This window comes from Erpetoichthys calabaricus, chromosome 16 (genome assembly GCF_900747795.2).
Source record: "Erpetoichthys calabaricus chromosome 16, fErpCal1.3, whole genome shotgun sequence".
In the NCBI taxonomy this organism is placed as follows: domain Eukaryota; kingdom Metazoa; phylum Chordata; class Cladistia; order Polypteriformes; family Polypteridae; genus Erpetoichthys; species Erpetoichthys calabaricus.
Window position 1 is genome coordinate 97340584 of NC_041409.2, and position 24484 is coordinate 97365067.

The following is a 24484-nucleotide window of genomic DNA, read 5'->3' on the forward strand; positions in this document are numbered from 1 at the left end:
AAAAAGGGGACGAGATCTGCTTCCTCGGTTTAAATGTTTATTCTAAAATGTTATCAATTTTCTTTGCTTTTAGTCACTCTGATGTATGTGTATAATATACAGGTGTTTATATATTTATATATATATATATATATATATATGTATATGTTTATATGTATATGTATATCATATAGTGCCATTTACATCTATCCCTATTTCTCTGTCATGTACTGTCTTTCATATCATACTGTATCTATCATAGAGTGCCTGTCAAATCATTTATGTGTTATATAGTGCCTTTCCTATCTATCTATCTGATAGTCCATCCATCCATCATCCAACCCGCTATATCCTAACTACAGGATCACGGGGGTCTGCTGGAGCCAATCCCAGCCAACACAGTGCGCAAGGCAGGAAACAAACCTCGGGCAGGGCGCCAGCCCACCACAGACCTTTTATATAGTGCCTTTCATATCTATCTGACTATTATATAGTGCCTCAAGCACAAACCAAAGGCATCTTCATGCTGGGAGGCTGCATGTGCTGCACATTTGATCTTTTGACTAGAATCTGTACTTTTGGTCTGCTTTTACTGTTTTCACTTCTATTTGCAAATTTTGACATGCACGCGATCATCTCTCAAACTAGTCCGACTTAGTCCAGTGATTTGTCCCATCAGGTTTTCCATCATCATTTGCTGGGATGTGTTTGAGTTGAGGTTTCCACAAAATGTCCCCCCGAGGGCGGGGTCAAACTCTCCGCCCTTCCCATGGGTGGTTACTACCCTTACTCAATGTCTCAAGTGCCAGGAGCACACTGTGGCACAGCACCAACTGTCCAGCAGAGGGCAACCTCTCCCCACAGCAGGTTTGGATGCAACAGGCTTTGCCGATTGCCTGTAATTGCTCCCAGTCTATTTGTTGCTTGCTTACGAATTAACTTGCATTTATGGAACTAAATCATCGCAATCATTTAATTACACCTGAGGAGCTGAACTTTAATTGCTTGCTGCTAACAAGGATCTGATATGGCTTGAGCAGTATTAATATGATGTTTACTTTTCTGAGTGCTAAAAGCATTAAAACGATTGCACGAGGGGATTACGTTTTGTTAATTGCTGGCATTCATTAGCTCTGTAAATGCTGAAGTAGAACGACTGTACATGCGGGGGGATAAAATTATGATTTAAATCGCAATTTCACTGGGCGTATTAAGGCTGCCTCTCAAATACTCGGGAGGTTATTAAAGATCGCGTGTGAACATATTGAAAGACTATAATTAATGTTAACCTTTTTAAAAGTAATATACAGTAGCTGTCTTGAGTGAGATGCCTTTTCTTTGAAATTAATAATACCCTGATTTATTTTCAGCAAATCCCAAAGTAAATGAAGAACTCCGGGACAGGTTGCCAGCCACGAAAAAGCACGACTACAAAGACAAAGCAAAGCAATCCCTCGAACCAGAATCCAGGTAAAAAAATAAATAAATAAAGACGACACTCACCTCGTCTCTGGCAGGAACGCCCTGTCGTACCTCACGAATTGTATATCAAGTTCAGGGTGGCACGTGAGCCTGCGTCCGTCACACCATCATACACAGGGGGGCACAAGATTTGTCTCGCCTCTCCTTGTGTTGATACTTACTATCTAGTCTTAAAATGGAAGAAATGTCTTTTATTTTAGGAGACTTTCTAAAGCTGTTTGCGGCAGCTGAGGACATTCTGAAAGTTAGTTCACACAGCTGCTGATTTTTAGTTCCCTCGCCTGGCCCTTTCTTTAACTTTTTTGAGTTTGTTTTGTTACAATCTCATGGCATATAGTGTCTGTCAATGAGCGTATCAATCTGTTGATTTTTGCCAGCCATCAATGCAAGGGTCTCATTACGACCAAGCTGAAGCGTTCCAACTACTCTGCCAGCCTCACGACTCACAACTGTGAATACACATTAGCTGAGATTATGTGCCTCGTAGTTTAGTTAAGGCCTGCCATGCTCCATGTTATACACTCACCGGCCACTTTATTAGGTACACCTTGCTAGTACTGGGTAGGACCCCCTTATGCCTTCAGAACTGCCATAATTCTGTGTGGCATTGCTGGAAACTTTCTTCAAGGATTTTGACATGATAGCATCACGCAGTTGCTGCCCATTTGTCAGCTGCACATCCACGATGCGACTCTCCCGTCCCAGCACATCCCAAAGGTGCTCTATTGGACTGAGACTTTTTCTTTATTTATTTGTCACATACATAGTTACACAGGACAACACGCAGTGAAATGCATCTTTTTGCATACCCCTTGGGGTCAGAGTGCAGCACCCCTGGAGCAATTGAAGGTTAAGGGTCTTGCTCAAGGGCCCAGCAGAGTAGGATCTCTTTCGGCAGTGACAGGTATTCGAACCGGCAACCTTCGGGATGCCAGCGCAGATCCTTAGCCTCAGAGCTACCACTCCGCCCATTTGAGTGCAGTGAACTCGTCGTCATGTTCACGAAACTATTTGGAGAGGATTTACAAAACTATTTTGAGCTTTGTAACATGGCGAGCTATCCTGCCGGAAGGAGCAAACATAAGATGGGTACACAAGGGATGGACATGGTCAGCAACAATACTCGTGTAGGTTACGGCATTTAAATATTTATTTCTATAGCACATTTTCATACAAAAGATGGAGCTCAAAGTGCTTTACAGGATGAAAAAAAAAAACAAAACATAAAAATAAAATTAGGCAATGCTAATTAACATAGAATAAAAGTGAGGTCCGATTGCCAGGGAGGACAGAAGAAACAAAAAAATCTCCTGACGGCTGGAGAAACTAAAAAACAAAATCTGCAGGGGTTCCAAGGCCATGAGACCACCCAGCCCCCTCTAGGCATTCCACCTAACATAATTGATCTAAACGATGCTCAGTTGGTACTAAGGGGCCCACAGTGTGCCAAGTAAATACCAGCAGCAGCCTGAACCTTTGATACAAGGCAGGATAGGTCCATGTTTTCTTGTTGTTGACGTCAAACTCTGACCCTACTGTCCGTATGTCACAACAGAAATCGAGACTCATCAGACAAGGCAACATTATTCCCATCTTCTGTTGTCCAGTTTTGGTGAACTTGTGTGAATTGCAGCCTCAGTTGCCTGTTCTTAGATGACAGGAGCGGCACCCACTGTGGTCTCCTGCTGCTCCAGGGTTTGACGTGTTGTGCGGTCAGAGATGCTCTTCTTGCACACCTCTGATGTAACGAGTGGTCATGTGAGTTACTGTTGCCTTTCTGTCAACTTGAACCAGTCTGGCCGTTCTCCTCTGACCTCTTGACGTCAAGAAGCCGTTGTCACCCAGGGAGTTGACGCTCGCTGGATATTTTCCCTTTTTCAGAACCATTCTCTGTAAACCCTTGTGTGTGAAAATCCCAGTAGATCAGCAATTTCAGCCTGTCTGATCGGTATGCCACGATCAAAGTCACTTCAGGCCCTTTTCTTCCCCATTCTGATGTTCAGTTTGAACTTCAGCAGGTTGTCCTGATGATGTCTAACAGGCCGAAATGCATTGAGTTGCTGCCATGTGATTGGCCGATTAGATATTTGCGTTAACAAGCAGTTGAACAGGTGTACCTAATAAAGTGGCCGGTGAGAGTATAAACTAAACCCTGATTTAGTTCAGTTCAGAGACCACCGGTGCCGGAGATTCAGGGTAGCAGTTTTATGATCATCACGCTGTGCCCACTGCCACCCATAATAATAATAATAATAAAGCGGCTCTTAGTGATGGGTCACTCACGACGGACTCTTCTCTCATGAAAGGTTTTGTTGCATTTAATTATTTTTCTTTTTCAGCACACACATTGTGTGTTATTTTGCAGTACCGTATAAACTCGCGTTTAAGTTCTCCCCACGAATAAGTCGGGGCTCGAGTGCGTGATGGGACACTCACGACGGACTCTTGGGTGGCTTCTCTCACGTAAGGTTTAATTGCCTTTTCTTATTCTTCTTTTTCAGTTCTGAATTGTTGCAGCCGAGTTGTCGGCCTGTGCCAGAGCAGACGAGTTGTGGCGCACAAATGGACAGTTTTTTAACAGGTAAGCAGCTTTTTTTAAAAACAAAAAGGTGAAAATGTGCAAGGCACAGCCTGGGCCCTGTTTGTACTTGCTGATATTTACCAACGCGGCGACAACGACGAAGACGCTTGATATGCTATCTCCCGTTTCTGCTTATCGTGGGCTGCATTTTAGAAATAGCACTCTGCATTTAGGGTGTCAGCCGTGAGATTTGTTTGCTTTGCGTGGAATGCATTTGTTGGTCTGTTCCTACCCTGTGCCATGTATATGCCCTGCAGGACTCCTTTTTTTTCCCTCTTATTATTTTTAATGCTGCTGCCATCACCATTCATTTGTGTGACATTTTTATCTGTTTATTTTTTTGCGAGCTGTTAGCTACAGACGACATTCATGTGGAACGAACAGAAGGAAAGGAGTTTCAGAGGAACTTGGTCAGTAGCAGAAGGGATTTCTGGTAAAGGCAGAAAGTGGCACACACCCACACACAGACAGGAGTGAACTGAAGTGCCCCGCAAGGCCGCTTTGGCTTTTTGAAAGAGTCAGGGGGGTGGATGCAAAGTGGCAAGGAAAGGGGAGAAAGCCCTTCAGCCACGTGCGTAAAGTGTAAAGCCCAAGTGGCACCGCTTTGTGCCCTCCCACTCGTCTTTGTCGGAGCTCGTCCGGGCCGTGTGCGCTCACGCTCGGCTGTTTGCTCGATTTTTTTTTTTTTGGGGTTGTTCCTGATACTGTTTTTCTGAGATACACAAACATTTGTTTACACGTGTAAACCCTTCTCGCTGCTCGTGCTCTTAGAGGGCCATCTAATAACTTTACATAAGCAGTAATGATATGGCGGAGCGCGTATGGAGATAAAGCGGGCAGAATGACAACAAGAGATAAACAGAATATTTACCCATCCCTCATGAGCGGCTGCTGATATGTAAATTTATTCTTCTCCTTTGCACAAATATACATTTGGGCTGTTGCTTAAACACTTGAAGCTCACTAGCTAAACACTTTTTAATGATGCCTGTGGTATTATGAAAGTGTGACATTTGATGAAAAGCGCCAGCTTCCGTCGCAGACCGCCGAGTGCCACATGCAATGCGTGAGCAGGAATTCCACTCAAGGCAGAGCAAGTTTGGATTTTACCGGCCGCTCTAATCTCAGATTTATTTAAAGGGGAATCTAGAGATCACCTTGCCATTCCCACAGGAAATAAGCCGTCTTCTTTTCAGATTACACAGTAACGCTGCCGTTGTTAAGGGGGGAATTGTGTTAAACTGCGCACATAATCAGCCAGTTGGCATTCTAAAGCAACGGGGTTGCGGGGACGGGAAGAAGAAGAAGAAGAAAAAAATGATAGTAGTAACCCAAGGTTTAGGAACAATGTAGCTAAAAAGTCCCATATTTGCTAAATGACAAAGGCTTATAAAGCTGCATCTCATGTTATTATTCATGGCTGAATTTCTTGTTTGCTCTGGTGAGCTGAACGGAGAATACTAATAAATGGCTGCAGCAATCCAGACTGAAGATCCCTGGCAACAAAGCTATGTGGCAGACCTCCCTGATCTTTCAGTTCACAGTCTGACCTTTTGCAGAGCAACAGTCGGTGCTGAGCCCGCCGCTCATCGGCCGCTGCTCTCAAATGTTGGATCGTTGACTGTTTTTTTTTTTTTTCTTCTTCTTTTCCTTCTTCTTCTCCTTTTTTTTTTGGAGCATTTGTTTCAATGGCTAACTTACAAAAGCGCATTCCAACATTGAAGAGCGTTCAGGTAAGCCGGTGAGCCGGAGAGCACATCTCCCGACAGCCTGCCTCCTGTGATGGTAATGTTATTCTTCCAGCTTGCTTTGGCAAGCGTCCTCTCCAGACAGACACCGTCGTCCTATATTTATTTATCTTTGTAAAGGAAGGCCGTGTGCTTCTGGCCCACTTTCAGACACACCAGTACCCGAGTAATTCTGTGTGCGCTTCAAATTAGCAGCTCGTGAGCCTCAGATAGCATGCCAAAGAAGAAGAAGAAGAAAAAAATCCATCAGCCAGCGCTCTCAGGCACGGCTCTCCTCAGAAATATTGACACAAGATCTATTTGCTTTTTGCCTCTGCCCTGCCCAAAGCTTACCCATATTTTTTTTTTCTCCTCCTGAGCCAAATTTGTTTTTTTTTTTTTTTTTTGTTGATTGAAAGTGATATTGGAAGGTCTGTTCTAAGTGTCGTGTTCTTAGAAGATGTCCTAAGAGGTTCCAATGGCTTTCCTTGACATGGTCTGCTGTTCTTCTGTCCTCACTCCAGTGCCAGTGCTAGGTTATTTTGCGCCCTGAGCCAACCAACTGTTCGGTAGCTAGCCCATGCAGCTGGGTGCCGTCCCCCCTATTCCCATATACTCCCTTACCTTATCATCTGCACCCTAGGCAAATGCCTAATTCACTTTAATGGTGGCTGGGGCAGACCCCTGGATTGGGGCCCACTATTTCCCAGAGTAATGCAGACCAAGCTCGCTTCCTGTGGATTTTATTCCTTTTAATGTCAGTTTTTATTTATTTTTTTTTACCCTTTTTGTTTATTTATTTACAGTGATCCCCCGCCTATCGCGGAAATTACGTTCCAGACCCACCCGCGATAGGTGAAAATCCGCGATATAGAAAGACCACATTTTTTTTATAGTTTAAGCCTTAAAATTCCCCTCCCACACACTTTAAACACATGTAAACTTATTAAAGCACACTTTAGATACACGTATGATACACAGATGTCGGGCTAAAGATATGAGTAACATACAGTGCATCCGGAAAGTATTCACAGCGCATCACTTTTTCCACATTTTGTTATGTTACAGCCTTATTCCAAAATGGATTCAATTCATTTTTTTCCTCAGAATTCTACACACAACACCCCATAATGACAACATGAAAAAAGTTTACTTGAGATTTTTGCAAATTTATTAAAAAAAAAAAAATTGAGAAAGCACATGTACATAAGTATTCACAGCCTTTGCCATGAAGCTCAAAATTGAGCTCAGGTGCCTCCTGTTTCCCCTGATCATCCTTGAGAAGTTTCTGCAGCTTCATTGGAGTCCACCTGTGGTAAATTCAGTTGACTGGACATGATTTGGAAAGGCACACACCTGTCTATAGAAGGTCCCACAGTTGACAAACCAAGCATGAAGTCCAAGGAATTGTCTGTAGACCTCAGAGACAGGATTGTCTCGAGGCACAAATCTGGGGAAGGTTACAGAAAAATTTCTGCTGCTTTGAAGGTCCCAATGAGCACAGTGGCCTCCATCATCCATAAGTGGAAGAAGTTTGAAACCACCAGGACTCTTCCTACAGCTGGCCGGCCATCTAAACTGAGCGATCGGGAGAGAAGGGCCTTAGTCAGGGAGGTGACCAAGAACCCAATGGTCACTCTGTCAGAGACTCCAGAGGTCCTCTGTGGAGAGAGAAGAACCTTCCAGAAGGACAACCATCTCTGCAGCAATCCACCAATCAGGCCTGTATGGTAGAGTGGCCAAACGGAAGACACTCCTTAGTAAAAGGCACATGGCAGCCCGCCTAGAGTTTGCCAAAAGGCATCTGAAGGACTCTCAGACCATGAGAAAGAAAATTCTCTGGTCTGATGAGACAAAGATTGAACTCTTTGGTGTGAATGCCAGGCGTCACGTTTGGAGGAAACCAGGCACCGCTCATCACCAGGCCAATACCATCCCTACAGTGAAGCATGGTGGTGGCAGCATCATGCTGTGGGGATGTTTTTCAGCGGCAGGGACTGGGAGACTAGTCAGGATAAAGGGAAAGATGACTGCGGCAATGTACAGAAACATCCTGGATGAAAACCTGCTCCAGAGCGCTCATGACCTCAGACTGGGGCGACGGTTCATCTTTCAGCAGGACAACGACCCTAAGCACACAGCCAAGATATCAAAGGAGTGGCTTCAGGACAACTCTGTGAATGTCCTTGAGTGGCCCAGCCAGAGCCCAGGCTTGAATCTGATTGAACATCTCTGGAGAGATCTTAAAATGGCTGTGCACCGACACTTCCCATCCAACCTGATGGAGCTTGAGAGGTGCTGCAAAGAGGAATGGGCGAAACTGGCCAAGGATAGGTGTACCAAGCTTGTGGCATCATATTCAAAAAGACTTCAGGCTGCCAAAGGTGCATCGACAAAGTATTGAGCAAAGGCTGTGAATACTTATGTACATGGGATTTCTCAGTTTTTTTATTTTTAATAAATTTGCAAAAACCTCAAGTAAACTTTTTTCACATTGTCATTATGGGATGTGTGTAGAATTCTGAGGAAAAAAATTAATTTAATCCATTTTGGAATAAGGCTGTAACATAACAAAATGTGGAAAAAGTGATGCACTGTGAATACTTTCCGGATGCACTGTAATAATAATCATCATCAGTTTTACCTTCTCCTGTATGGTAAAGGTCTTCCTCGGGCACTTAGGCTCACTGCTTCCAGAAGGCTTACAAGATGCAGGACGCTTGGGAGCCATCACAGGGCTTAAAACAAACGAAAAGCTCACAAAAGTCGGACCACAAGCAAGGTACGCGATACACGATTCGTCGGAGACCCACGCTCGCTGTTCTTGCGAGATTACACCACATCAGCAGCAGCTAATCAGAGCCCAAGAGAATAAAATCCGCTCTGATTGGTTGAGTCTCGTCTTTCATCCAATAACAGGCTTTGTAAGAAATCATCTGAGTGCTGTAATGCGAAACTCTTTGTCTGCTGAAAACCGTATGCTTTGTTATGAATTGGCTGCAAAGTACACTACAGGTAGGATGTACTTATTGAATTTTTCCGCGATATAGCGGGGGCAAGATAGCTGAACCGCGATAGAGCGGGGGGTTACTGTATTCCCGTAGAATCTCTTTTCTTACATATTAAGAACATTGCAAAGCACTGCATATAATGGAAAAACGTTGAAATGGCAATCGACAGCCCTTAACAATTAGCCCTTTTCACAAAAATTCAAAACCAATAACCCTGCTACCTGTCGCTTAGCGTGGGTCGTGTTTATTCCTCCTCCCTCCCTTCACTTCCAGAAATCGATTTTTACTAATTAACCATAGGTAAAAAAAAATAGTAAAACGTAATCATTTCAAAGTAAATGATGTTTCATGTTGCATTAGAGTTATTCGTTGCGTTTTACGTTTTTGTTCTGTTTGGCTTTGAAATTAACACGCAAATACTTTTTAAACTTACACTTTTACTGTAAAACTTAGTAAAAACAATTTTTTTAATGAACTTTTCGTCAATATCGCAATGAATTTTGATCCTGTGTTTGTATTTTCATCGTGACAACACAACGTATAACTGCCCGTGAGAGAATATCATTTCTTTCTCTCTATTAAATAAAATAACTTTTTCGAACATTGGATCTGAGATTTGTTAATTGTCTTTGCAAAACCTATTTTAATGGGAAACTGTCAACACTTTAATACGAATGCCATATCAAGATCTCCTTTGGTGTCTAATGTCATCTGTGGAAGATGCACTACATTACTTTTCTTGGTGTAAAAAATAAGCAAACACAGCAGAAAGGTTTGGGGTTTTTTAGGCCCTGTATATTGTAAAGCAAAAAGGATTTCATCAGTGTTTTCAGCTATGTACAACAGACAGTTCAAAAAATGGCAGGGCGGACAATTTATAATGATGAGCAGGAAGTGACGAGATGATGGGGAAGCCGTGGTGATGGATGGGTAAATGACGTCATCAGGAGGGGACCAGAGGTAAGAAAGGACCCCGGAAGTGGGTGGAATCAGCAGTCTTCTGGGGAATAGTTATGGCGACGGTGCTTTGTGTTTTCTGGAGAAAGACAGAAAGAGAGGTTAGTACCCCACCATTGTCTCCTGGCACAACTTGTCGTGGCGCCCGTCGGGTCCTTAAACTGCTCCCTATGCGCTCGTGCGTGACATTGGATACATCCTTCTTTCTACAGTTATTCGGCTGGTGGAAGACCGGATGGTGTTAACAGTTGTAGATATTCTACGGGATTTTGTGAGTTGATGTTTTCATGTTCCGCACGATCACCACCAACTGTTTCAACAGAGTCAATTGGTACACATTTAACCGATTTGCTGTGTAACCGATCAACATTTTTGGCGTTAATTCGTTTGACTTCACCGTCTCTTGGTGCTAGGATTATCTGTGTACTCATTTTTACTGTTGATAATCCTTTGTGATGAAATGCTTCAATAAGATTTGGACAGAATACGACTTTTTATTGGGAACTTAAAGTGAGGAAAACGTAAAAATGTATAAGAGCTGAGAGAGCAGGAACTGTGTCTGACAAAAGCATTCACACGAATGAGAGGTGAGAGGACCGTGGGCGTGGTTTTCTATGGTTGAGAGGAGGGCAGGACTTGAAAAAATCTTCCAAAAAGTCTCGTCTCAGGAATTTTTTTTTTATAATAGAGAGATATGATAATATTTATTTATTGAGCTTCTGTAAAAAGGCTGATTCCCCCAGGGTACAAATAAAGTTCTTTTCCATCTACCTGTCTTTCTGTCTGTCTGTCTGTCTGTCTGTCTGTCTGTCTGTCTGTCTGTCTGTCTGTCTGTCTGTCTGTCTGTCTGTCTGTCTATCTATCTATCTATCTATCTATCTATCTATCTATCTATCTATCTATCTATCTATCTATCTATCTATCTATCTATCTATCTATCTATATGGTTAAGTAAACAGTAATACAAAGGTTGGGGTTTAAAATGGAGATGATCTTCCGCTGACAGATGATACGGTTAAGAAATATTTTGTCCAGGTAACACTGAAGAAACGATGAACAAAGCTCCAGTTAGGAATACTTTTTGCTGAAAATAAATCTGATTAGGCTTTATGATCTTTTATAATAAGCAAAGTGTGAGTTCTGCCAACTGACCATCCTCTCTCTTTTCATCATTCTTTAACATCATATGCCACATTCTCATATTCACAATTGTAATGTCCGATATTGAGACAGTAAGCGCCTAATCTTAAGGTTCGCAATCACACTGACGTCTCATTGCATGGATGGGCACGGTAGCTTGGCACAAGAGCAGTGGCACCATGTGCTGCATCAGGCAACTGGGAAAAAAAATGATATATATAGTTTGCCTATAAGAATTCCTAACGATTGCCAAGAATTTATATTTGAGCAGATGCCTAAGAAATGTAGCTGCAGAATAAACAGCATAATCTGCAAGTTCTGTGAGGGACCCAGAAGTAAAATTGGATGCCTTCAACCTGAGGCTGACGGGGCATCCCTAACATTAGTTAGCAGGCTGCTGCATGACCTGGGGATCCAGTATCACAAACTTTACTTTCTGCTGTGTTTTTATTTATCTTTAAAAGCTGCCAAAGCCTGACATTTTGTAATCGTAGCATGTGCTCTGTGCTGTATGCTTTAATAAGTTCTCTCAAGTAAAGGACAGTAAAGCCATGTAACACTTTACACTGGCTTTCAGCTAGCCCTCCTTTTGACATCTAAAGTACTTACTGTGTGTTGGTGAGACCCTCAAATCAGCAGCGGGCAAGAACGAGTATGATTTGAACAGACTCTAAAATAAAGCCATGCAGTAGCCAAAGCAAATGGCAGGCCTTAACCTTTCCACATCCTGCGCAGTCTGAGAATACCTTCCTTTTTCTGTATTGCTTAGGTTTTTATTTGGTGTAGTAATTTGAGAGCTAGTGAACAGATTGGTGTCAAACTTGAGTACAGATTCAGCAAAGATGACGATTAGACCACGTATTTAAAGTGACGGCATCTTGTTATCGCCTGAAGCATTCCCCTCAGCTAATGAAATATCTGGGGGTTTTTTTTCCCAAATATAAAGACCATAATTTACTACTTACGCAGCGCTTTAACTAATTGGAGCAATTAAAGGCATGATGGGAGAAGCATCTGATTGATTAGTAGAGATCTGTGTCTTCCACAAAAGACTGCTAATTTTTTAAATAGTCACTCCCAGCAGAAGAATATATATTAAAAACAGTAACAGTCCTGGTACCGAGCCCTGTAGAAGAGTAAATCTGCAGCATCTAATGATATTAAGTGCTGTCATTACTTCCATTCGGTTTCTTGCCTGGTTTCCCAGTTCTGATCATCTCGGCAGGGTGACCACCCTCCTCCTCCTTTTACAGCCGGGCTTGGGACCGTCCTTGGCGGAGTTAACAGTCAACGGTCAGTCAAACACCTTAAAGAACCGGCGACTGACCATTGACGCGGCCCGAAACATCACCACTGATCGACAAAGATCACCAGACCTTCTGGCAATGGCACGTATTGATGTACCATCCTAGAGAAGCTGGACTACCTGTGCCAGCTCTGTAGGGTCCAAGTATGGCCTCATGCTACCATTAGCGACACTGACCATAGCCAAATGTGAAACGAGTGACAAAACAGATGAGAAGGGAAAAATGTCAGTGGCCTCCCACCACCTGTATAAACCATTCATTCCTGTTTTGGGGGTCGTGTCATTGTTGCCCCTCTAGTGCACCAAAGCAGCTGAAACTGATGAACAAGCCCCTCTGCTACTCAACTGAGCAGATCAATAGCCCAGAAGTTTCATTGACTTGATGTGATACTCGGATTATAAAGGGTTACTTTCATTTTTTTGAGCAGCATACAGTAGTTATAGAATAGTTTGGTTAATTGTATGAGAAGCTACATTTAAAAAGAAGTGCATTTCACCCATCAAAAAATATTACAATGTCTTAGAGAACGTGAGAACTTTAATTAGTTGGTGATGTTCCATATTGAAATCGGCACAAAGACTAGATGGAAACTTTTTTTTCCCCATGAACTTTAAAAAGCAGAGGGTAGGGTGAGAGATGAGACCACTCTGATGGTGATAAATAAGCTAAAATTGAAAATTACAAATGGATATAAACAGCTACATGACGAGTAGAAGACTAGTAACTCCAGTGGTCGTAACTGTAGGGTGTATGTGTGTAACAGTTAAAAATAGAAGGGAGGCAAAAAGACAGTTGGAGGGAAATATCACCGAAATGGCGATGACCCAGAGAGACTTTTTTAGTATTTTAATGAACAGTCAAGGAGGAGGTGCAGAGTATTAAGAACATTAAAGGTTAACTAAAATATATAGTGAAACTTGCACTTTATTGAAGTTTATACATGTGAAGAAGTTGATAACCTTCAAGCAGTAACAGGGGCTACTAAGGAGGTACGTAGTGACTGGGACATTGTAGAAGGAGAAGGAGACCTTTGATTAAGTAGGCTGAAATCTAACAAATCATCAGGACCCGATCAATGTTTACTGGAGTGCTTAAAGAGGTTAGTTAGTACAGATATAAACCCTTGAGGCATATTTTTTGAAAATCTCTGCACACTAGGGAAAGTCCTAAAGACGGTCCCTAGCAAGTATTATCACACTAGCTATCCCCCGCGGCTTCGCCCGTGTATTAGTGAAACAGGACAGTGAGGAGGGCTCTGCCCCGCCCAGCTCTCTACTCCTGACGTCACTCTTCTCTCTCCCCTCGGCCCACAGTCTCTGTCTCGGATTAGTGTGAATATATCGATCCTGCACGCAAACTATGATTCTTAGCGCAATGAGAGAAATTGCAAAATCAAACTTAATGTTCCAGCAAATTATAGAAAAAAAAAAGATCTGAATCCATTAAGTAATTCTCTCGTTCATTAACTAAGCGGAGTTAAAGTTACGCCCCAAGGAAGATGAGTGAGTGAGGAGGGCCCCAAAAGCCCGATGAGTCTCTCTCGGATTCACGCTAATAAATCGATACCACAAGCAAACTATGATACTTAGCATGATGAGAAAGTCGCAAAATCAACAGAATGTTCAAGCAAATTATAGAACAAAACCCGATCTCAATCCGTTAAGTAGTTCTCTCGTGAAAAGCGGACATACAGACAGAATGTTCTTGGACCACGAAATTTTTAAATCCATTTCTTAGCAAGCACCTATGGGCCAAGGGTAACCTACATTACAAATTTCAAGTCCCGAGTCCTCTTGGTTCGGGAGATTTCGTGATGAGTGAGTCTGCGGTATTTGGCTTTTATATACAGTGGACCCTTGACTTACGAACTCAATTCGTTCACGAGGGCTGGATGTAACTCAAGTTGGTTGTAAGTCAAGACTATTTTTCCCATAAGAAATAATGGAAATGCCCTTAATGTGTTCTGAACTGCCCACAGCAACACTTACTTAACTTTTTTTTAATAGAAAAGGGTTGTATAATGTGCATAATTTACCAAAAACACCAATACTTTTTCTAATGTACTACCCAAAAAGTTATAAAAAGTGCCTAGCCTACCAGAAACAATAATTTCATACTGTACTCACCATTTAAGTTGACATCTTTGGCTTGCAGGAAGGAAGGAGGAGGAGAATGAAATGGAAGGTGGTTATTGTTTGGAAGGAGTTTCCTTATACAAATCTTTGTAAAATTATCGAGATAGTGGATTTCGACATGCTGTACATATTAGCGAGATCGGTCACACGAACGCCACTCTCATATTTCCACACAATTTCCTTCTTCGTTTCAATTGTGATCGCTTTCTTTATCTTTGTTACCTTCGCTTCCTTCCTTAGCAATTATCGAAATAAATTATATAAATCACTGCACTGACCGAAATTACGTCCACAAACACATGTATCTGGGCTCCGACTGACGCTTACAAACGCTCTCAGCTGTTTGTTTACAATCACACAAGCGGATACACGTGACCGCATTCGGGTCGTAACACAAGATGTTGGTCGTAATTCAAAACAAAAATTTTGGTCGTAAAGCAAGTTGTTCGCATGTCGGGCCAGTCGTATATCAAGGGTTGACTGTACATATATAGATTCCATGAAAAAGGTGATTGGCCTGATCCAAGTAACTATAGACCAATAAGCTTAAAGTGCATCCGAGGTAAATTAATGGAAGGAATAAGTAAGGAAAAGATGGTGCAGCACATGTCTAGAGTAGCATTTTTAGCAAATTCTCAACATGGGTTCAGATGAAGAAGGTTGTTTTTCACTAATATGGTGGAATTCAGTGAGAAAGCAACAAAAACAGAGGAGTGAGAGAGGTGCCTATGATATATATTTAATCTTCATTTTCAGAAGGATTTTGATAAGGTACATGAAAGGTTAATGGTCAGATTCAAAGATGGGACAATTTGGGACTCAGTATGTATAGGGGTACAAAATTGGTTCCAGTACAGGAAGCAGTGGGGTATGGTGAGGGGAACTTCTTCATAATTATCTGATGTTAAAAGTGGTGTCCCTCCGCAATCATTGTTCAGGACTCTTGACCAATGAATGATGGAGAGAGGCGGATTGTCAGCTCGAAAATCAATCCCTTGTTGACCTGCGTTTCCTGTTTACAATGAGCACTGCAGTTATTTCAGAAGTATCTGTTTAACAATATTTTAGCAAAAGAAAATGAATGCGATTTACGCATTTTGAGCATAAAACTGGATAACTGACATGTGGATTATGCAACACGAGTAACATGAGATACTTTTTTGCCTTTGTACAACATTGGTCACCATTGGTTTGTATTAAATCATAAACTTTTGTATCTCCATTCTGCATGAAAATATGAGATAAAATTTTCTTCTCAGCCATCAGTACAAATGAAATGGACTAAATAAGTAATGTATTAAAAATATATCAGTTTAGGGTGGTGTATTTCTTTAATAAGAATGGATGTAAAAATGTGCCTTGCCTAGCATTGTTTGCAGAGCCAGCCCTGAATGTACCCAGAAAGGGCAACCACCAAGAAAACATCCAGCCAGTCTTAGAAATGGGCCATTGGTGGAAGAGCTAAGGAATAAAGGGGTCATGTGAGTGAACCAAGAAAGAATCATTCCCTAAAAAAAGTGTTTTTCTTTCACCTCTACCTTTCAGAATCACCTTCAATAATGTGAATAGTGAAACTGCCTTCTTCAGTCTTTTTCAGTGTACATTAAACAGTTATCATTTTATCATATACCAGTAATGGCGCACTGCATGATAATGTGCAGTGAATCCACTTGACTTGACCATTCCTAGTTTTCCTCCTCTTTCTCTGTACGTTTATCGTTCGTTTGCTCAGAGGTTGATGCGCTTGCTGCTTCCTGAGCAGCTCTTCTTTTCTCCACCCTAGCAGCCTGCTTCTTCTCTTCTTTCGTTGGCATCTCTTCGTGCCTAAAACTGATTAAGTCAGTGTTTGTGTTGCAGTTACTTAGTACGTTTACTTTAATTTTTCACTTAAGCTGGCACTTAAATCATTCTTGAGGCAGGTTGAAGACTTAAGATATGAAGAGGTAGGGGAAGTGACGGCAAAGGGATAAAAACGGCACCCGTACACATGCGCCACATGGCCGCCCTGCTGGCCGCTGCCAAGAGTTGATTCTACAATAAAATAAAATAAAAATAAAAAGTGGAATAACCTTGGAGGTCAATCATCATCCCAAAAGTGGATAGTAGACATCACGTTAGTATATGTGTACCACATTTCAGGTCAATAGGTGAAACGGTTTGCGAGCTACAGGTGATTTAAAATCCTGGACAGACAAACAGACAGCCACAGTAGTATATTATATAAGACAATATATACAGTATATGTGTGTGTGTGTAGATATATATGTGCGTGTGTGTATAGATATATATATTTGTGTGTATGTGTATATAGATATGTACTTGTGTGTATACTGTATATGTATAAATATATATGTGTATATATATATACAGATATATGTGCGTGTGTGTATATATGTATAGATGTATGTTTAGATATATGTGTGTGTATATATGTATAGATAGATATGTGCGTGTGAGCGTTGTGACAACAGATGGCGCTATACCAGCGCTTAACACGACACAGACAGATGCCGGAGGCACACTGATCAAAACACAAGCTGTTTTTATTTTCTTTTTGCTAATGGAGAACGTCTTCCCTGTTCCCACGAGCCCACAACACAGTTCCAAACACAAGCACAATCACAATTCTTCAACTTTCTTCTTCTCTTTTCTCCTCCACTCCTCCCAGCAAGCTTTGTCTCCCTCCACCTGTCTCTGGCTCCTGGAGTGGTGGTTGCTGGCTTCTTTTATAGCCCACCCAGAAGTGCTCCAGGTGTTTCATGATCTATTTCCTGCAGCACTTCCGGGTGTGGCGGAAGAGCTGTTTTCCAGGGCTCAGCAGCAGCAGCTGCAGCACCCCCTGGCGGGGCCCATGGATCCCATATGGGACAGCATGAAACTCCCATGAAGCCCTGCGGGAGTCCTAGGCACTTCTGCAACCCAGGGGGGCTGCCATCTATGCATTCCAGGAGAGGTACTGTCCTGACCAGGCCTGCTAGAGGCGCCCTGGCCGGACAAGGACCCTGGCCATCTGTAACAATGTATAGATGTGTGTGTGTGTGTGTGTCTATGTATAGACATATATATATGTGTGTGTGTCTGTGAAAATGTATATGTATAGACATATATATGTCTGTGTGTGTGCGCATGTATACATATATATATATATATATATATATATATATATACAGTGGAACCTCGGTTCACGACCATAATTCGTTCCAAAACTCTGGTCGTAAACCGAGTTGGTCGTGAACCAAAGGAATTTCTCCCATAGGATTGTATGTAAATACAATTAATCCGTTCCAGACCATACGAACTGTATGTAAATATATGTATTTTTTAGTTTTTAAGCACAAATATAGTTAATTACACCATAGAATGCACAGCGTAATGGTAAAATAAATGTAAAAACATTGAATAACAATGAGAAAACCTTGAACAACAGAGAAAACTAACACTGCAATAGTCCGCGCTATAGTGCTAGGAACCGTTCACTAAAAACACTTTTTTTTTAATGAGTTTTAAGCACAGGGAAAAAAATGAACATTTAAAAAATCCGTAATTTAATAAACCACCAAGAAAAGTAACATTGCAACAATGCAGGCTATGAACCGATCACTGTAAATAGAACTGAAAACAAAAAACAAGCCTTCTCTACCTTATGCGTCCCTTGCTCGCTCTCTCTCGCGCCTGTGTGTGTGTGCGTGCGTCTCTCTTTTGTGAGCATGGAGCACCTGTGTGTGTGCGCGGCTCTCTCTGTCTCTCGCGCTGCCTCTGTGTGTGTGTGTGTGTGTGTGTGTGTGTGCGCATGTGTGTGTGTCGCGCTCTCTCGCTCTCTCTCTTGCTCACTGCACAGGAAATGCACAGGGAGAGACTGAACATGTACAAACCGAAAGGGAACCTGGCTTGTTCGTATACCGAGTGTGTGGTCGTGAACCGAGGCAAAAGTTTGGCAAACTTTTTGGTCGTAAACCGAGTTGTACGTGTACTGAGATGTTCGTGAACCGAGGTTCCACTGTATGTGTGTATATATATATAGGAGTGCAGTGGAGTGTGTACACCTGATGAGCCCAGAATGAGGGCGAAACACGTGTCGTGTACTCTTTGCATTTATTTGACAGTAAACTATTTCAACCATTCTATGATCTGCTCCTCACAAACTGAGGGCACCGTGGCGGATGTTAGCAGATTGCTGGCCAACCACAAGCGTTACCTGGTAGGTAACCACCCATACAATCAGATTGTGACACAGACTACGAATGACGTGAATATATATATATATATATATATATATGAGGGCAATCCCAAAAGTAAGGTCTCCAAAGCGGTGGGGACGTAAAGACTCTGTTCGTATGGCTGTTAGCCACACTGTTGTAATTGGTGCTTCCTCCACTCCCAAACAAGCATGTGCGGCCTCACTGGGATGCTCAATCTTGGCTTGGCAGCCCTTGAAAATGGAGCTCCCGTTGAATGCTACCGCCAAGTGCGAAGTTCGCGCAGTTATTCGATTTTTGAACGCAAAAGGCATTAAACCGGTTGAAATTCATCGCCAATTGACGGAAGTGTATGGACAGTTGTGCATGGATGTCAAAAACGTTCGCAAGTGGTGTAGAGAGTTTACAGCCGGTCGTACTGAAATTCACGACCAACAAAGGAGCGGGAGACCGTCAATTTCCGATGAGACAGTCGCGAAGGTTGAGGAAAACATGTGTAAAGATTGACGGATCACTCTGGATGCTCTCTGCATTTTGGTTCCTGAGGTTTCCCGAAGCACCATCCACAGGATTTTAACAGAAAAGTTGCAATATCGGAAGGTGTGCGCAAGATGGGTACCACGTATGCTGACAGAAGACCCACCCACCCTATAGTCCGGACTTGGCACCCAGTGACTACCACCTGTTCCCTAAGTTGAAAGAACATTTGTCCGGAAGGCGATTCTGCTCCGATAAACAGGTGAAAGATGAGGTTCAACACTTCCTGAAGGACATGGCGGTGAGCTGGTATGACATGGGCATTCTAAAACTACCACAGCGTCTACAAAAATGCATCGACCGAAATGGCGATTATGTAGAAAAATAAATAATTCTTTAACCTTTAAAATGATGTAAATATTATAGAAAATAAACGGTTGTTTGTATTTCTAAAAAAATAGGAGACCTTACCTTTGGGATTGCCCTCATATATACAGTATGCATATGTATGTATGTATGTGTGTGTGTGTCTATATATGTGTGTGTATATATATATATATATATATATATATATATATATATATATATATAATGTCCTGCAAGTGAGTCCTGAACAGCATTTTGAGAGAAGTAAGGTATGTGAAATGACCTACAGTTTGCCAAGTGAACATTCCGTCCAAATCTTAACAAAAGAGCTGCAGATTAAGCGTCTGTGTGGTGGACGCTCATTAGTTAAGCACTCTACCTTTAGAAATCTTATCAACAAGCACAGAGCATCTCTGATAAGAAAGTCAAAGCAAAGGTTAGATCCTTTTTTTTGTAGACACCAACTTCTTGCTTAACTTATTAATATGAATGTTCCGTGCCTGGCTTGTTTTACATTCACATTACAAAACGTGCTAATCCTGTGATTTAATGAGGGACTAATCTTAAAGCATGTCACCTTCTGTATGTAATACTTTTCTCTTCTGCTTTTCCAGAGCACATTTCAACAGGAAACCTGCTAAATGCATGAACCGTCATGTCGTTGTGATCAGTTGAAATGATAGCGGTTACATAAACTGAGTACTTTATTGACTGGGTATCGGTTATGTGTAAAATTTGATTTGTAGTCCTCTTTTCCCAGCAGCCCACAAACATTCTTAGATATATTTATTAGTTTATGGTAGATGACTCTTAAGTTCAAGATGTGCATCTTGCAGCTTGTGCGTAAGTACTTTTATGAAATCTGGAAGTCCGGGTCCAGAGGTTGCTCTGCACATCAATGCCAAATCTTCTGCAAATCTTATGCATCTAAAATAGGCATTGAAGGGTTTGCCTCAAGGTACTCGACTAGATTGCTTGAAGAACAAAGAAAATGTGAGGTTCACTCGGTGTTCTTCACAGTTAGCGCCATTAGTCCTTTCTCATAGGGCACTTGACCAGAGTGGACGTTAATGTGCCTTGAAGTAAACTGACACAAGTGAAAGGCGATCACATGTTGGGCACACAATGCTGCTCATCTGCTCCATGGGTAAGGCAAATCCTTCTCGCCTGTGTATCAGCTTTTGAGGACACAATAGGTTGACAAATTTATTCCTGACCCAATAGAAGATGACTGTGATTTGTCATACAAATATACAGAAACAACAGCAAAAATGCTGCCCCTTGGTATGTAAAAAGAGAAATGAGGATGACATGTGATTGTTTTCAGATCATTTTTATACAGCTGGATCACAGGCAGGGTGTCTCGCTTACCTGCACACAATGAATCAGAGGTAATAACTGAACTTAGAACCTTTGTGCGTTGCACCACAACGCAACAGGAATTTGTTCACTGTGAACATCGCTCAGTCGTCTGGGGGATTATAAAGAGCATTAAAATAAGCAGTAAGCGCCAGCTGAGCAGCCTGGTGTGGGTGCAAACTGCTCAGTCAGTTTGACTTGCGGTCTGACAAGTGAGGATCTAAAAAAAAAAAAAAAAAAAAAAGGTGGTTGTCACAATCCATTCATTGTGTCTTTGTCTGCAGAGCCAAACGATTTGGACCAGTATGAGAAAAATAGAAACCAACAGCCGTCTGAAGAAAGAGAGAGATTGTCTGATAGAAGTGAGAAGCTTCACCCCATCAAAATGAACCAGGATATTCCAAAACTGGAAAGGAGCTCTCGGGTTAAAGGCAACACAGAGGAGAATGCAAACGACCAATGGGGGGCCCTGTAAGTATTGTGGATTATGTGCTGGATAATATTGTGCAGTAATAGCTAAGCACTCAATAGTATTCCTTCCTAGACAATCACCGTGGAATATTGTCAAATTATGCGATGCATGTGAGCGATACGTAAATAAGAATTTCAATTCCATTTGCATTAGAATCAACAATGGCACAGAAGACTTGGTAGGTAGTTACTGGAGTTCAACAGGACTATGTACTCTGGCCATTTTTATTTCTTCCGGTAATGAATGTTGTAATGTGGAAAACTAATAGAAGCAGGCAGATATAAGATGGACAGTCGGTACACACCTCATAGATCTTGAGCTTGCGCATGATAGAAACTCCTGTTAGCAGAAACAAAAAATCAGATACGCAAGCTCACAAACAAACTACAGGACAAACTTAACAGTCAGGTAAGATGACACCTAAACATAGATAAAACAAAGATCATGCTTATTAATCTACAATTTGATACGCATGTGCAGATCGGAGAACAAAGTCTCAAACACTCAGCAATTCATTAGAACACTCTGGACAAGAAAAGGCCATTCAGCCCAACAAAGCTCGCCAATCCTGTCCACTTATTTCTTCCAAAATAACATCAAGTCGAGTTTTGAAAGTCCTTAAAGTCTTACTGTCTACCACACTACTTGGTTGCTTATTCCCAGTGTGTATCGTTCTTTGTGTCGAGAAAAACTTCCTAATGTTTGCATGAAATTTCCCCTTCACAAGTTTCTAACTGTGTCTCCGTGTTCCTGATGAACTCATTTTAAAATAACAGTCTGCGATCCACTGCACTAATTCCCTTCATAATTTTAAACACTTCAGTCAGGTCTCCTCTTCATCTCCTTTTTCTTAAACTGTAAAGGCTCAGCTCTTTTCATCTTTCCTCATAACTCATCCCCTGAAGCCCTGAATCAGCCTAGTCGCTCTTCTCTGGACCTTCTCTTGTGCTGCTGTGTCTTTATGGAGACCAAAACTGCACACAGAACTCTAGATGAGGCCTCACCAGTGTGTTATAAAGCTGGAGCAGAACCTCCTGTGACTTGTACTCCACATCAAGGCGCTATATAACCTGACATTCTGTTAGCCTTGTTAATGGCTTCTGAACACTGTCTGGCAGTTGATAGCTTAGAGTCCACTATGACTCGTAAATCCTTCTCATAAGGTGGACTCTCGATTTTCAGACCGCCCTTTGTGTATTCAAACCTAACATTTTGACTTCCTATGTGTAATACTTTACAGTTACTGATATTAAATTTCATCTGCCACAAATCTGCCCAAGCCTGTCTGCTATCCAAGTCCTTCTGTGATGATATAACGGATTCCAAATTATCTGCTAATCCACCTATCTTGGCATTATCTGCAAACTTAACCAGCTTGTTAATTATATTCCTATCTAAATCATTTATATATATGAAAAATAGCAGCAGCCCCAGCACTGCCCCCTGCTGGTCACCACTCTTAACATCGGCCAATTCTGATGAGGTCCCTCACACCATCACCCTCTGCTTCATCTAATTGCACAGCCTCATATCCACTAAAGGTGGTGTCAAGAAAGATGTGAACTGTCAACCTAGCAAGACAGCGGCCATGTATCAGAGAATGTGTGAGATTTGGACTCTGAAGAACATCAGAACTAAAATAAAGCTACGCCTATAGAGTGTTTGTGCCACCTATACATTGGTCCTATCAATCTCAAACTACGTCACTATACCATGGAACATCACAGAAAAGAGAGCCTGAGAACTGAATGTTTTTCATCAGAGGTATCTCTACAAATATCTAGGTGTTGGTCCTGACACCCAGTGGACTCCAGAAGTTACAGAACATAAATACACAGGGCAGACTGTTACAGCTTGTTTGGGGACATTAGAGAACACTTGCTGCCCAATGTCTATTCTTGGAGGGGCGGACAAAAACTAAACGAATTTTCTTCATATTCCAGTGTAATGTGGACAGAGAATATTTATGATTTGGTCTCTTATAAACATCAGAACTAAAACAGGCCGTCACCTACTGGAATTTTCTTAATATTCCAGTCCACCAATCTTGATAGAGATTAACGCGACTCCCTGATTTTGCTCAGCCTGCGAGTTGAGTTGTTCCATAGGTCAGGTGTAGTGCCCTTTCCATCTAACACAGGGGTCCTCAATCACGTTCCTGGAGGGCCGCAGTGGCTGCAGGTTTTCCTTCCAACTGGTTTCCTAATTAGAACTCAGTCCTTGCTGATAATGAACCTTAAAACTGTATGCCTTTCATTCATCCTTCAGCTATACCCTAACACAGGGTCACGGGGGTCTGCTGGAGCCAATCCCAGCCAACAGAGGGCGCAAGGGAGGAAACAAACCCCGGGCAGGGTGCCAACCCACTGCAGGGCACGCACACACCCACACACCAAGCACACACTTGGGACAATTTAGAATCGCCAGTGCACCTAACCTGCATGTCTTTGGACTGTGGGAGGAAACCGGAGTACCGGAGGAAACCTACACAGACACGGGGAGAACATGCAAACTCCACACAGGGAGCACCTGGGAAGCGAACCGAGGCCTCCGTACTGCGAGGCAGCAGTACTACCACTGTGCCACCGTGCCGCTCACCACCCATAATGACAAAGTGAAAACGTTCATCCAAGAGAAATTGTAATTGTGCTGTAGAGTGTTTTGTGGACCAGGACAGAATTAAACTTAACGCTCTTTCCAATTCCCCTCTCATTTATTTCCAAACACTTTTATTTTTAAACACAGACACTTGTATTGGCGCACATGCACAGATTTAAAAGGAAGCACGTTGGCTGGAGAGCTGCTGGTTTATTGGTTATCTGCATTTTATTAGTAACTAATGTCTGATTAACAAAACAGGCAACAATTAAAATTTTAAGTACAGCTGCTAAAACTATAAAATAGTCCATTAAGGGTTCTGAATGGTAACTAACATTAAGCCCAAAAAATGTATTGCTTTAGTAGCAAATAAATGGGCTCTAATTAAAAAATTGGTAGAAGTGGAAACCTGCAGCCACTGTGGCCCTCCAGGACTGTAATTGAGGACCTCTGATCTGCAAATGAATTAAATTTGTCTTTGATGAATGAAAATGCTAACAAGCCATTTAGTTAAACACCAAGTTTCATTATCAGCAAGGACTGAGGTCTAATTGGGAAACTGGCTGCAATGAAAACCCGTAGCCACTGCGGCCCTCCAGGACCGTGATCGAGGATCCCTGCTCTAACATCTCTAGAGTGCCCTCTGGTAGTCAGGCACCACTGTGGCTGCAGGTTTTCATTCTAACCCTTAATGAAT

General features: G+C 42.1%; 1 protein-coding gene across 2 annotated transcripts in view; it reads left to right on the forward strand.

Moving 5' to 3' along the window:
- mipol1 (mirror-image polydactyly 1) overlaps positions 1–24484 on the forward strand; it is a 295842-nt gene that overhangs the window by 107933 nt on the left and 163425 nt on the right. The window contains exons 3-5 of one of the 2 annotated variants that reach the window (XM_028821473.2): positions 1350–1449; positions 3963–4042; positions 21002–21188. In XM_028821473.2, the coding sequence (XP_028677306.1) occupies positions 1350–1449; positions 3963–4042; positions 21002–21188 (367 nt within the window). The remainder of the gene's footprint in view (positions 1–1349; positions 1450–3962; positions 4043–21001; positions 21189–24484) is intronic. The other variant, XM_051920033.1, reaches the window with a different exon arrangement.